At 48.2% G+C, this 12,530-nt stretch overlaps 1 protein-coding gene and 1 long non-coding RNA gene across 8 annotated transcripts in view; one reads left to right on the top strand and one right to left on the bottom strand.

Annotated features, from left to right (window-relative positions):
- Nucleotides 1–12,530, bottom strand: part of LOC116841994 — a 229,208-nt gene that overhangs the window by 38,559 nt on the left and 178,119 nt on the right. The gene's annotated exons all lie outside the window — the stretch shown is intronic.
- The window catches only part of LOC116841890 (homeobox protein caupolican-like), an 86,292-nt gene that overhangs the window by 42,515 nt on the left and 31,247 nt on the right, over nucleotides 1–12,530 (top strand). For all 7 annotated transcript variants that reach the window (XM_032810393.1, XM_032810380.1, XM_032810352.1 and 4 more), the window contains one exon: nucleotides 3,292–3,684. In XM_032810393.1, coding sequence (XP_032666284.1) covers nucleotides 3,292–3,684 — 393 coding nt within the window. The remainder of the gene's footprint in view (nucleotides 1–3,291; nucleotides 3,685–12,530) is intronic.

Here is a 12,530-nt window from a genome sequence, read left to right as displayed (position 1 = left end):
CGCAATATATGTGTGGTGCGAAAAATAAAATTCGCGTTCAACGTGCAGCATCGACACCTCTCTCTCTCTTTCTTCCTATCTCTGTTTTCAAACGCGTTTACGATCAATTTCACCTAGCGAGGCCATTCCCGCTCTAGCGAGGCCCCGAGGAAAATTGAACGCGTCAACGATTATTCGCTATTACCGGTCGTTTAAGAGCTCGAAGAAACACGTCGATATAACTTTCCACCGGGTGGATATTAATGTTAGATCGCGGCCAAGCGAGACGGCGCCGATGCATTTCGTACGAAGAAATCGTGCCGATAATGCCTACCATTTTCCGGACGATGAGATCGCATAATCGAGCTTTCTCGTTCTAAATATATGTTTTCCTCTTTCTTTTGGTCCTTTTTTCGCGAGGATTCACAGCACACGCGGTACTAACGGCATCGCGAAATTCGCGAGTGTCAGAGACAGCCGAGAAATTTCTTAGCCGGACACGCGTCAGATCAGAAGTTCGTCGGGGGGTTGAGAGCACAAAGTAAATTAATGTTTGTACACGTGTCACCAAGCACTCGAGAGAAGGAGAGAAGGAAGAAAAAATACGGCGCGACTCTCACGGAAAAGTCGGACGTTATCCGTATCAGGACTCGCACAGAATCCTCTCGGCCCCTTGAGGGGTTGCTTCGTCGCCAACGAGCGCGTCGCGGAACGGTGACAAGGTGGAGAGCACGACGAGAGGCGGAGGCGAGAGGATAGAGGGCCATATCACGGCGACTCTTCCTGCGACGACGACGACGAGATCCGAAGGGTTTTCGCGCCGGCGGCTGCTGCGGGGGTGAAAGTGGGGTCTTAAAAGGTTCCGGTGGGAAACCCAGCAGGGCGTGAATGGCTCCAGACACGCTGGAGGTGCCCGGAACGTTTCGTTAGAGGCGTGAGAGCGACAGAGAAAGAGAGAGAGAGAGAGAGAGAGAGAGAGAGAGAGAGAGAGAGGAGAAAAAGAGTGGCTATGGAACGGAAGGGGATTGAGGGGGATTGTACGCGCACATACACGTACATGTACACGCACGCACACACTGATACGTACACGCGTTGCGTTTCGTTATGCGTGAATCAGGACACACGTGCGCGCGCACGTAGCGCGTCTCTTCTTCAAGTTCGCCAGCAGCGCACTGGCACCACTACATGTGGCTCGACCACGAGGAACCGGGGTCTTTGTTCACGAAAGTTGAGTTTACCTCGTTCCTATGGAGCGGCGGATCCCGCTCGGCGATGCGTCGCGTCGCGTCGTCCTTTCCCCCCTTCTATTTTTGCAACCGCGCGAAGCGAGACCCCCAGAGATATTTCTTGTGAAAATACACGAGAACGTACTGACGCGTGCGGAGGAAATCGATGTGGTGGTTGCGGTAAACGGTGCGAGCCGGAAGTGCGATATCCCGTCGAAGCCGTCTCGAATCTTCTCTCACAAAGGCGGTAATTATGTCGGCCGATTCGCGACGAATTGGGGCGTTCAGTCGGCGAGACTTCACGACCAGAGAGAGCGAGAGAGAGAGAGAGAGAAAATCGCCGGGAACAATTATTACTATAAGTTTCTGGACGAAGAACCGAAACGTTTAATGCAGTTAAATATTCGAGATTAAAGATACTTGAAAAGTGTAATTAGAAATAATTTAAAATTGAATCGAAGACTGACTGCACTCGATCGCGAAGACAACGGCCCAATATCGAGACGACCAGCACCCCTTGACAATTGGCACAGATTCGCGATGATATTCTAGAATAAACTGTTAAAGTATAAGAACCGTCGAACTGTTCCTCCAGCAAATCGGCAACTCGAAGTAACCGCGATCGACGTGAATCATTTCTACAGCGCTTAACGACCGGAAGACGGTTTTGTCGAGCGAAACGAACAGCGGGAGCTCCCGGGAGAGACATCGGCGAGCCGCGAGCTGCTGTATTTTTGTAAGATCGCGCGCGCGTTGCTCGACGTTGAAATTGATAAGCGGCGATGCGCGCGGGCGCCAGGGTCTTTAATAATTCACGAGAGAAGAGGAGGACGAAGAGCGGGAGAATAAAAAAGAAGGTGAACGCACACAAAGCGCGGGGGAGAATCGTTCGCGGGAATAAAGTTCTCGTCGATCCTATTCGTCACGCGCGCGCCACCGCTGTGGGCGTTTTCGTGGGTGATTTCGACACGGTCTACGAATAGAAAGGCATATACGCGAGCGAGCGAGCGGTGTTTTATGCTTTCTCGCCCTCTCTCGATCTTTCTCTCATCCGAAGGTGTAGCGGAATGCAGGAGGGGTCGGAGAGAAGAGGCTTTATTAACGCGGATATAACGCGCGCGCGCTCGACTGCTCTCGAGCCTCTCGTCCTCTCGAAATAACTCCGCGCCCTTGCTATATTAATTACCGGGATTCATTCCGTTCTCATTTACAATGGGCTAATTTAGCGCGAGGCAACACCGCGCGACCCTTCGCATGCTAGCACACACACACAGAGAGAGAGAGAGAGAGAGAGAGAGAGAGAGAGAGAGAGAGAGAGAGAGAGAGAGAGAGACGCCTTTCTGTTTATACGCGGCCTTTACGCGGCTATTAATCGCGAGGAGGGGCGGGAGGGGAAATAAACGCTCGGCGTTATTCGTCGAGATTGCCACCGATAAAACTGAATACCTGTAACGACGAACAGCCACCGCGAGACGTGCGGTTTGTTCGCGATGTCTTTCGCTACAGGAAGATATAGGAGAACGGCCGTCCATTTTGGGCTCGCGGTCGAGAAAATTTTGCGGCAGAGAGGCACGGAAGCGGGTGGAGAAATTTCGTCGCCCGGCGAAATTTCACGGTGACTACCAACGTACGCGATTCACCTCGTCCGCGATCTACTTTGTACTTTGTAAATATCGTATTTTTAGCTCGGCGAGCGCGATGCGAGCGCGTCTAAAAATAAAAGCGCGGGTGGCTACGCAGAAACAAATAGTTAACATTTCCCGTCGCATGTACCACGGTGTAGTACATATGTATGTTCTTATCATACGATGATACGCCGTATGTGGCATACACGTCCGCGCGACAGTCATTCGTATGTATCTGCGCTGAAAACAAAAATGGAAAATGAGAAATCCGCGCGGAGGAGGACGACGCGACCGCTATTCGTGTCGTTCAGGCACCACAATGTCGGCGAAACCAACAGTTCCGAAAGTTGACTTCCGTGAAAGATGGAGACGACGAGATTTCTCCGAATCTTTTATACACGCACAAATTTCACAGCAGCAACGCGTCGTGTCTCTAATTCTCGCGACTTTTTTGATTTCAGCTCCTGGTGAGCGGCGGACAGCCGACCACGGCGACGTCGCCGGCGATGTCGTCAGGGGGTGCGCTGAGCCCAGGCGCACTTTCGCCCTCGTCGACGGCAACTACGACGACGGGGGTGGGCCCTGCGGGCACAGGTGGCGCCACGACCCCCGTGGGTGGCACCACCGGGCCCGGTTGCTGCGAAAACGGCAGGCCCATGATAACTGACCCCATGACGGGGCAAACGGTGTGCAGCTGCCAGTACGACAACGCGACGAGATTAGCGCTTGGCGCGTACCCCAGGCTAGCGCCCACCGCCACCTCCTACTCCTCTTACCCCACGCCGACGCCCTCGACCGACCAGGGGCCTTACCCCAGCATCGGCATGGACAGTTCCGCGTTCTACTCCCCATTGGTAAGTTTTATCTTCGTGTCTAGATAGTGTTAGAAATATAGGGTGAGTGACAGGGAATGTTAGAGGAGTGATGACTCTTAATCTCATCAGCAAGTACCACGAAAGTCTCGAATTTCGTCTGATTAATCTGTTAATTATTGACCTGATTAACCTTAATTACTACTGGTCTGATCAATCTTTATACCATCAAGGGTTCCCATTGGGAACCCATTTTTGACTTCTGAGTACTTATGTAATAGCAGTTCTAACAACCCACATAAAAAATCTATTGAGATCCAATTAGAATCTAATTAGAATCCAATCCGACTTCCTAAAAAAAACAATGGATTCTGATTGAAAAATTTATGCAGAATCAATTTAGAAGAGTAATGTTTCATTTTGACTAGAGTTTATGCTGTTTCTGGAAAAATCTTGAGAAATTTCTTTACGGATAACCGTAAAGATCCATTTTCCAGGATTTCTGAGTAAATCTGACGTTGTAAATAAACAAAGAGAAAATTTATTTATATCTTAAAAATAGGATAAATTAATCTTTTAATTTGATTCTAATTTGATCGACGTTACGCTGGTATATCGAATATTAAAACGAACTTAATTTTGAGAGGATTTTCAAGTGGGTCATATAGATTCCTCGATAATATCACAAACTAATAAAAAGTGTGCTACTGCTAATGGTAGATATTATTAGCAATTGAAACATTCGTTCTCTCGTAAATTAGAGATGAAAATAACTCGCGACTGTTCGCGACTAATCCACGATTTATTAGATACCGCGATATCAAATCCAATTATATATCGCGAATATATCGAGAGCCGCTATGTGAGATCTATTTCTCCGTGGCTGTGACGACTCGCCGTGCATTTGAAAAAAGAAAATTGATAGTTACATGTCGCACATTTCTAGCTGCTCGTTCGAGAGTGCAAATTCACGATTCTTCCTTTTTCTTTCCGTTTTTCCTTTTCTTTTTTTCAAAACCATCAAAGTGCTCGCGCGATCCGTTACGTAAAGCGCGTCACGAAGTGTCGTTCTGCAAGTCGCGAGGTGCGACGACCGTGGCCCGCAACGTGTAAAAGCGGCCGCTGCCGGATGCAGATTGATCGGTTCGTCGTGCTAGGCGTGCCGGGCGATTATTGCGCCTCCAGTATTAACTTAAGACGGATTAGCACGTGGTGTTGCCGTGAATTAGCTCGGAATCCCGGCGACGGAACCCTCTCTCGGACGTCGGGGATCGCGCGGATCCCCTCGATCACCCCCTCCATCCGCTCCTCCGCTCGGGAATTCGCGCACGGGTCTCTCTCTCTCTCTCTCTCTCTCTCTCTCTTTCTCTCGTCGTTCCTAGGCTGGTACCGGCTGCGCCAAATTATTCACGCGTCTCTCCTCCTCGAGAAACGGCCGATAAGCTCGTTTAAGTTTCGGTTCGTGGAAGGCGCGCTGCTCGTTACGTCTCTCTCTGTTTCTCGAAGGGCTGCCTCGTGACGAATTCGCGCGCATATGTCACCGGAAAGAATCCTCCTACGACCGACCGACCGACCGCGCGCGCGTCGGTTCAACGCCTGTCGTGGGGAGATCCAAGAATCCTGGCGAGACGTTCAGTCAGCTTCGCGTGGAATTCGATTCCGCGATTTTATATCGTGCGGTAGTCACACCGTTCGTTTCCGTTGGGAGAGATCACACGTCTATGAAACTGATAACTCTGTTACCTCCACATACGCTTTCTGAGTGTGTATGGAGGAGCGGTTGCGCAACAATTACATCTCTGTTCATTGTGCACGAAATTGTTGATAAAGCCTACGATGTGTCGAGAAGGACGAACAGACGCATGTAACTGAGCGCGCGAGCACGCTGATGGGAACCTCCGATGCCTCCCGAACGAACCAACAGACAGACGGATGGGTGGACGGAAGTGTAGTGACCAATTAAGTTTGAATTTATCGGGTGATTATACTAATTGGCTGCTTTTTGGTCGATTGTTGATTCATCCCTTGCATGGCCAACGGTCGAGACGAGAATAACACCGCGACGAGAGAAGAGAGTCGTGTCCGGGAAAAAGGGGGTTGTCGCACAGTCAACGATAACGAGAACACTCGCGCGTTGAGAAAAAGTTTTGCTAATTTAATAAAACACTCGCAACAAATGGTTGGTTGCGGGACAACGAGTAAACTCGTAATGAGAACAAACGATTTGCTACTTTCAATTTGCTGCTCTAAACACCACTTTTGTAATGAAGACATAACTAATCTAATCTAAATAAACCACAACAAATGCGATTTGTATCTCAGGCAATGCATAATCGACCGTGTTCAGCGGAGAAAGCCGCATTGCAACTGTTGTCAAATTCGCGAATCTGACTAGTGTGCGCTCTTATAATCTCAGCTGAATCTAAGAGCATGCACCAATCGGATTCACGAATTCTACAACAGTCGCGAAGCAGCTTTCTCTGCTGAACGCAACCTTTGAACGAAATGACATGTCATGAGAAATGATTCGCAATGGCAACTGTTCGATTCCGTTTTCCCGAAGTATCGTCGAATAGCGAATGTGCTTTTGCTCGGATAATTACCAAAGGTCCCTCATAACTGAGGGCTTTTTCTCAGTGCGGGTCGGAGACAGCGCTGTGTTTTTTCACGTTTTTCGATCGCGCGAGAATTTATGTCCCGTCTCGTCGCGATTCATCGCGCCCGATTCGTGCACACGGATTATCTCGAGTGAAAGTCAACAAACGAACGAACGAACGAATGAACGAACGGCGTCCGCGGCGCACACGTCGGAGAGACGTCGGCCTCGTTTGTCATACGCAATTAGCCGGCGTAATTTCGCGGGCGCGACTTTTTAAACCGCGAGCGCGCCTGGCGATGATCGTTCATCGCGACGAATTAATTAGCGCGGCATGCCGCGCGCAAATCCGCGGTATAATTAGGATTTTGCCGCGGACCGCGCGTTGTGCGATTCTGGGGAGGACCGCGCTAACTGTCGCCGCTTTTGCACGCAATTCTTGGCGAATCGCGAACGAGTCTTCGGATAATGCAACACAATTCCACAAATTGGCGTTCTCGTGACACAACGACGCTCGCACTCGATCGATCCGCAATTTCCTAGGATAAGACAACGCGCGCGCACCACGATCGTTTCGCATTGTCTCGTATCGGAGATAACGCGCACGGCTATCTCTACAGCACATCTTCATTTTCGCGAGTCGCGCTGTTTACACGCGTCGAAAGTACCTTCGGCTTTTTGATGTCACCGCGTAATCAGTACCGATAAACGAGAGAGGTACTCTTATCACGGGACAATGTGCGCGTAAATCGCTCACAATTCGTGCTCGCAATTTTACATTCTTCTTCTGCTCGTGTCTAAAAACTCGCACGCGTGCGAGTCCGAGGAGTGCCTCTTTAATTTATCATCGGCAAAAACATTGCTCCACCGTCAGTTACAAAATATAATAATGCGCAATCGGGAATTTTTGTTGCGTCTCCTTCGACATGTTGCACACGTCGATACAAAAGATATCGCGCGATTTGCGGTCCGAGAGATTTTAACCGCTGAGTGTCGGGAATGCAGATTTAATAATCAATAAAGTTTCCCGTCATTTCACAGTCAGTTTCACGCGCTAATAATATCACGAGGTTAATGCAGTTAATTAAAGCACGTCTCGCGGAGATTGTATATGCGCGCGCGTTAGCTGTCTCTTTCTCTCTCCTCTCACGGATCTATCATTAACGGGAACGGTGAACGCGAATATTTGTCGCGGACTCGACAAAAACGGCATAAGAGACTGTCGATATTAATACCGTCGGCTCGCGGTCGGCGGTGTTTAATAGTCAACGAGTCAGTCGGGACCGGCAATGACAGTCAGATCGGGAAAAACATGCGTCGCTTGAGATCGAAACGGCAGATGTATAATTAATTACAATATATATTTTATGATCACATATGTGTATACGTATCCATCATTTTACATGTCAATCGGTCGCGCGAACGCTTTGAAACGGTTTCCCACCTGCGACAAGCCAAATGGCAAGGAGTCACCCACGTGTCTTACGCGGATTCCTGCGATATAAAGTAGGTCTCCGTGCGAAAAGCGCAAATAAACGCATCGCGACGTCGTGGATACGACAACCTGAATCGTTTTCTGCACGAATAAAGAGGATCGCCGAGGGACGAAGGAGGCTGAGGAGACGGAGGAGACGTCGAGGAGACGAACAGGGCAAGAGAGGAGAGCGCGGGGAGAGGGAAGCGGAGAATGTTCATCGCTCTCTCGCGTAGAACGCGAACGAGTTTATAGAATCGATACGGGACGACTACTGGATGCCGTGAAACAGGGACCGGGGAGTCGCTGCAGCGGGAGTGCGCGAACGCGAGGAGGGATGGGAGTAACGTAAAGCGCGAGTCGGGGGAGCGGCGAACGGAAACCTCTTCTCATCAGCCGGCGAATTTGTCTTATTTCACGACGACGACGACGACGACGGTGCCGCGGCGTAACGGATTCCGAGATTTGCGCGAAAGGCCGCGACATTTTCCTCGGGAATGCCGTCGCGCTCACGAGCACCCCTCTCGTGGCTTTTTGCGCTCGATCGACGTTTGTCCGTTGCCACGGTGCGCCGCCATACCTGGGATCGGGATTTATTTGCGACGATGGTTTTTTTAACGCATCAACTTGGCGGGAGAAGACATGTGGCGGTTTAAAAGCGGAAAAGGTCCTGTGCGAATATCTCCGCGAACAAGACGCCTTTGTGGTCTGTTCGGCGCGTTACGTCGCGGACGACAGAAATCGATTGCGCGCGCGCGCGCGAAGTCAGCCGCGTCGAAATTAGAAAAGGATGATCCGATAACATAACTTGTGCTGAAGCTCGCGTTTTGACGGTATTTCAAGCGATTTAGCGCGGCAACGAGGATCCTCCGTGACATTAGCGCGACGCCGTGCACGTGTCTCGTGAAAGACAAACAGCCTTCCATCAATATCGGTACTGACAGGAATCCTCTCTGTCTCCTCTTCCTCTTACTCGAACCACGACCGCAGAGGAGATCGCAATACGAAAGTCGCGGTGCGTTATTTTACGAGCCATTGATAAGCATAACACATATGTCTTTCTTAATTGCGGATTGTTACGCTTATACAATTGGCACTTGAACGCGTACGACCGATACAAGCTGTAAGGTGAAAGTACCGATGCCTGGGCATGACCTAATCCTGAACATCCTTATTATTTCGGTCTTCAAGTACGAATATTTAAGCTTACAATATAAAATATATACATATATGTTGAGATTAAATATTGGTTTGTGTAATAAGTAACTTTGAGATTTTCAAGTAAATGAAACGATTGTATGTAGTTATAATTTTATGAAACAACATATGTTCATTTTGATCCATAATCTTCTACCATCCTTAAAATACATTGTTTCAGAAAAATATAAACGTTATAATTCATCTGAAAGACGCGAAATTATTTATTACACCACCCAACATATACATTCTATATCGAAAGTTTAAATACATTCGTATTTAAAGACCAAAACAATAAAAATGTCTGTCCATTCAGGATCAGGTACATGTCCAAGCGTTAGTACTTTTACCTTACGTCGGGAATTCCGCCTCTCTCGCGTTTGCCAATTCTTTTTTCCCCCATCTCGACGTACACTCGATCTCGACCGAATTTTTCTCTCAGTAACGGCGATGTGATTCGACGGGCAAGGTATTCGACGTGAAACGAATTTCCACTACGCCAAATTCGCGGCTAATCACCGTGGTCGCGACGTTGTCCGCGTTTTTATACACCGCGCTCCGGAGAGTTGTCCCGGTCGGCGAGTCCCGATGTAATTGAGACTGATGAGCGTGGATGCGCGATAAGGGTCGCAGCAGAACGGCGACGTGTCCGTCGTCCATCCGACGGCCCTCGGTCGCGCCGCGCGATCCACCCTCGGAGCCGCGGTATTGGTTTGGTCTCTGTTGGCGGCCGAGCGAGGGCCCGGGGAATGCCATTTGTCGCGCGAGACGTTTGCATCGCGCGCGTCATAGTTTCGCACCTTTATCGGCATAAATTGCAGCCCCCGGCCGCGGTCAATCCTTCGTGGAATTTCAACGCCGTGGCGCAATTTGGCGCACGCGACGATCAACGGGGTCCGACAATGTAGCCCGGAATGCCATAAACGTCTGGCCGCCTTGGGTATTTTCAGCATTTTGACGAGGGCGCGTCGTCCTGTCGACGGCTCCTCTCTCACTCGTGTCGTTCCAGACGGTGATCGTTTCCCTCACGACACGAGCGACAAAAGACGTCGCTTTTCGTGAAGTAATCGCTATGTACCGTTTAATGCGATCCGCGATGTCAAACTAGAAGAACACTCGAGGATCTCAAAAATCATCTCTTAACCCTTAGGTGACGTTACAAATCGGTGAACTCAATTTTAGTTTCTGTTGTGAGCAACTCTGTTTAGTCGTATACACAGTAGAAAATTCTGTGCAATTACTCAGTTTGCTTTTCTTCTTTCAAATAATATTTGTCTCCAACAAAGAATATTCTTTTTAATAATAGTCTATTATCTTGATAATAGAAAAGTAACATTTTTTTACTTGAATGTGTATCTTTCTGCGTATAAGGATTAATATTTCACGATCTTTATTTCGTCTTTTAACAATAAAGAAAAAGTTACCTTTTCTTAACTTGATATTACAACTTTGCAGCTTGACACATACAGTACGAATTTAACGAGATAATGCAAATCTTATGTAATGTATAAATAAGATACAGGTGAGAAGAAAAAGACAGAGATAATAACAGCGTTATATCGTGTTGCGTAATGCGATCGAAGTATCTGACATTATTGAGACATTGCGCAAGCAAAGTCCCATACAGCCTAACCTCAACTAACGTAACGTAACGAATCGCGTTATTTCGCTCACGGTTAGACAGGAAAAATAACCGCGATACGTGGCGCGTGTGTGCGCGCGCTTCTTGCAGCGCGACGGGCTGTCAGTCATCTCGTTAACACGCATTTACGTCATTACACCGCGACGCAATATAATTCAAGCTAGAAGCCGGCTCCGTTAGCTAGCGGCGGCGGCGGTTAGGAAAATATAGCACGCGCTGATACCAACTAATTAGCAGTGAAATGAAAATGGACAGTCGCCGGGATTGACGCTCCTTTCTGGATGAACGTCGCTCGCAATTCTAAATATAATTGCGCGTCGAGCGCGGTACTGGTGAACGAGAGCCGATAGAGACATCGAGAATTTATACCTGTCGCGTGTAACTTTAGCAAAAATAAGTGTTGTACAAGCATAAATGTTAACGACGTTAGTTACATCATTGAGAGACCGGGCAGAAAACATATCTCTCCCTGTCTTGTTATGGTAATCCAATTATCGTGTATATTCCTGCGCTCTTTTCTATATCCGCGCCGTTTCAATTATTGCCCGCTCCTCACGTCCCCGTTACTTTCTCCCTCTCCCCCGGCCTCTTCTTTCACGCCGGATCGTTGGAGCGGCAAGCACGTGCTTCAACGACGATTCGAATCGACGGGTCGCGCGAGGAGCATTATAATATAATAAGAATCGGATTAGCATTTTGAATGGAGTAGGCGGCGGCGGGAGTTTGTCGAAAATGCGAGCTAATAAGAGTCGGGCTTTTACGACTTTTACGACTCCTTCTCTCCTTGCACGGTAGTCCTTCCCTCTAGGGATTAGAGAGCATGAAATAGAACTCGTGTTAACTTCACGTGAGAATCTATCACGATTACTGCAGGTCCATACCTTTTCGCGTATCGGATGAGGAATCAAGTGAAACATTCGACGACTGCTCGTCCGTTGGCTTATTTTTCACGGTATTGTTAACATTGTATGAGATCTGTTTTGCACACGGTACATCGAGAAACATGTTCAAATATTCATTCCTCGATGCATCGAGCATTTCGTGCGGCATACTTTCAAATATAACCACTTCTTTAACATTTACAGTCATTACACCGAGCAAGAAAATATCAAAAAAAATAAAAAATGTTTATTCAATTGGTATTAATAACATATTTATCTAAGAATCTAGATTCTTCCGTTTAAACAGAATAAATAGAATTTTCAAGAAAAGTTTTGCTTTTAAGAGAACGTATATTTTCTTTTAAGAGAACGTATATTACTTGAAAAACATTTTATGTTAATTATAAATAAATATGTTTTATCGGTACTTACCGCGGATAAGTATTTCTCATTTCTTAGATATTTTTCTCTCACAGTATGTAGAATCACGGTCGATCAGTTTAATGCACGGCGTATGTCTGAAGCAAACTCAATATTATATATTTCATACCAAGTCGTCAATTAGCGGCACAGTGTCTCGGATTATAGAACGAGTGTGTGGTCGCGCTTTTGGGGCGGTCTGTATAGGGGATAATTATAGTCGTTAGAGGTGCTATTGCATTAGCTTGATGGACTGCGCTGAGGCCTGGAGTGTCAAGTTAGTGCCACCTCGCTGTCGCGCTCCCTAATGCGCGCCGCATGCGCAAGATTTGGGGCGGGCGCGCGTTCGCGCGCGCGCCCGCGATTATTGCTACCTTAATGCAGGCGAGCTCGTATAATCGGTTATACTGACCGGTGTGTGCGACCCTGTGTGTATGCGAGAGTCGTAACAATAGTCCGAGGCGTCGACGTCGGACCACCCGCAGTTCGCCATTAAAGCCGCTTCTGAAAAGAAGAGAAATAAAGACGAAGATACGTGTGCGCCGGTGCGCGTCGCCGAGAGGGAGAGACCCACGGCGAAGTGAGACTAAAGGCCGCGACGAGGTGGAGGAGAAAGAGAGAGAGAGAGAGAGAGAGAGAGAGAGAGAGAGAGAGAGAGAGAGAGAGAGAGAGAGAGAG

The sequence above is a fragment of the Odontomachus brunneus genome, unplaced genomic scaffold (assembly GCF_010583005.1).
Source record: "Odontomachus brunneus isolate Ranch 3 - 2012 unplaced genomic scaffold, Obru_v1 Obru_scaffold_002, whole genome shotgun sequence".
Classification (NCBI taxonomy): domain Eukaryota; kingdom Metazoa; phylum Arthropoda; class Insecta; order Hymenoptera; family Formicidae; genus Odontomachus; species Odontomachus brunneus.
This window is presented reverse-complemented; position numbering and strand designations above follow the sequence as displayed.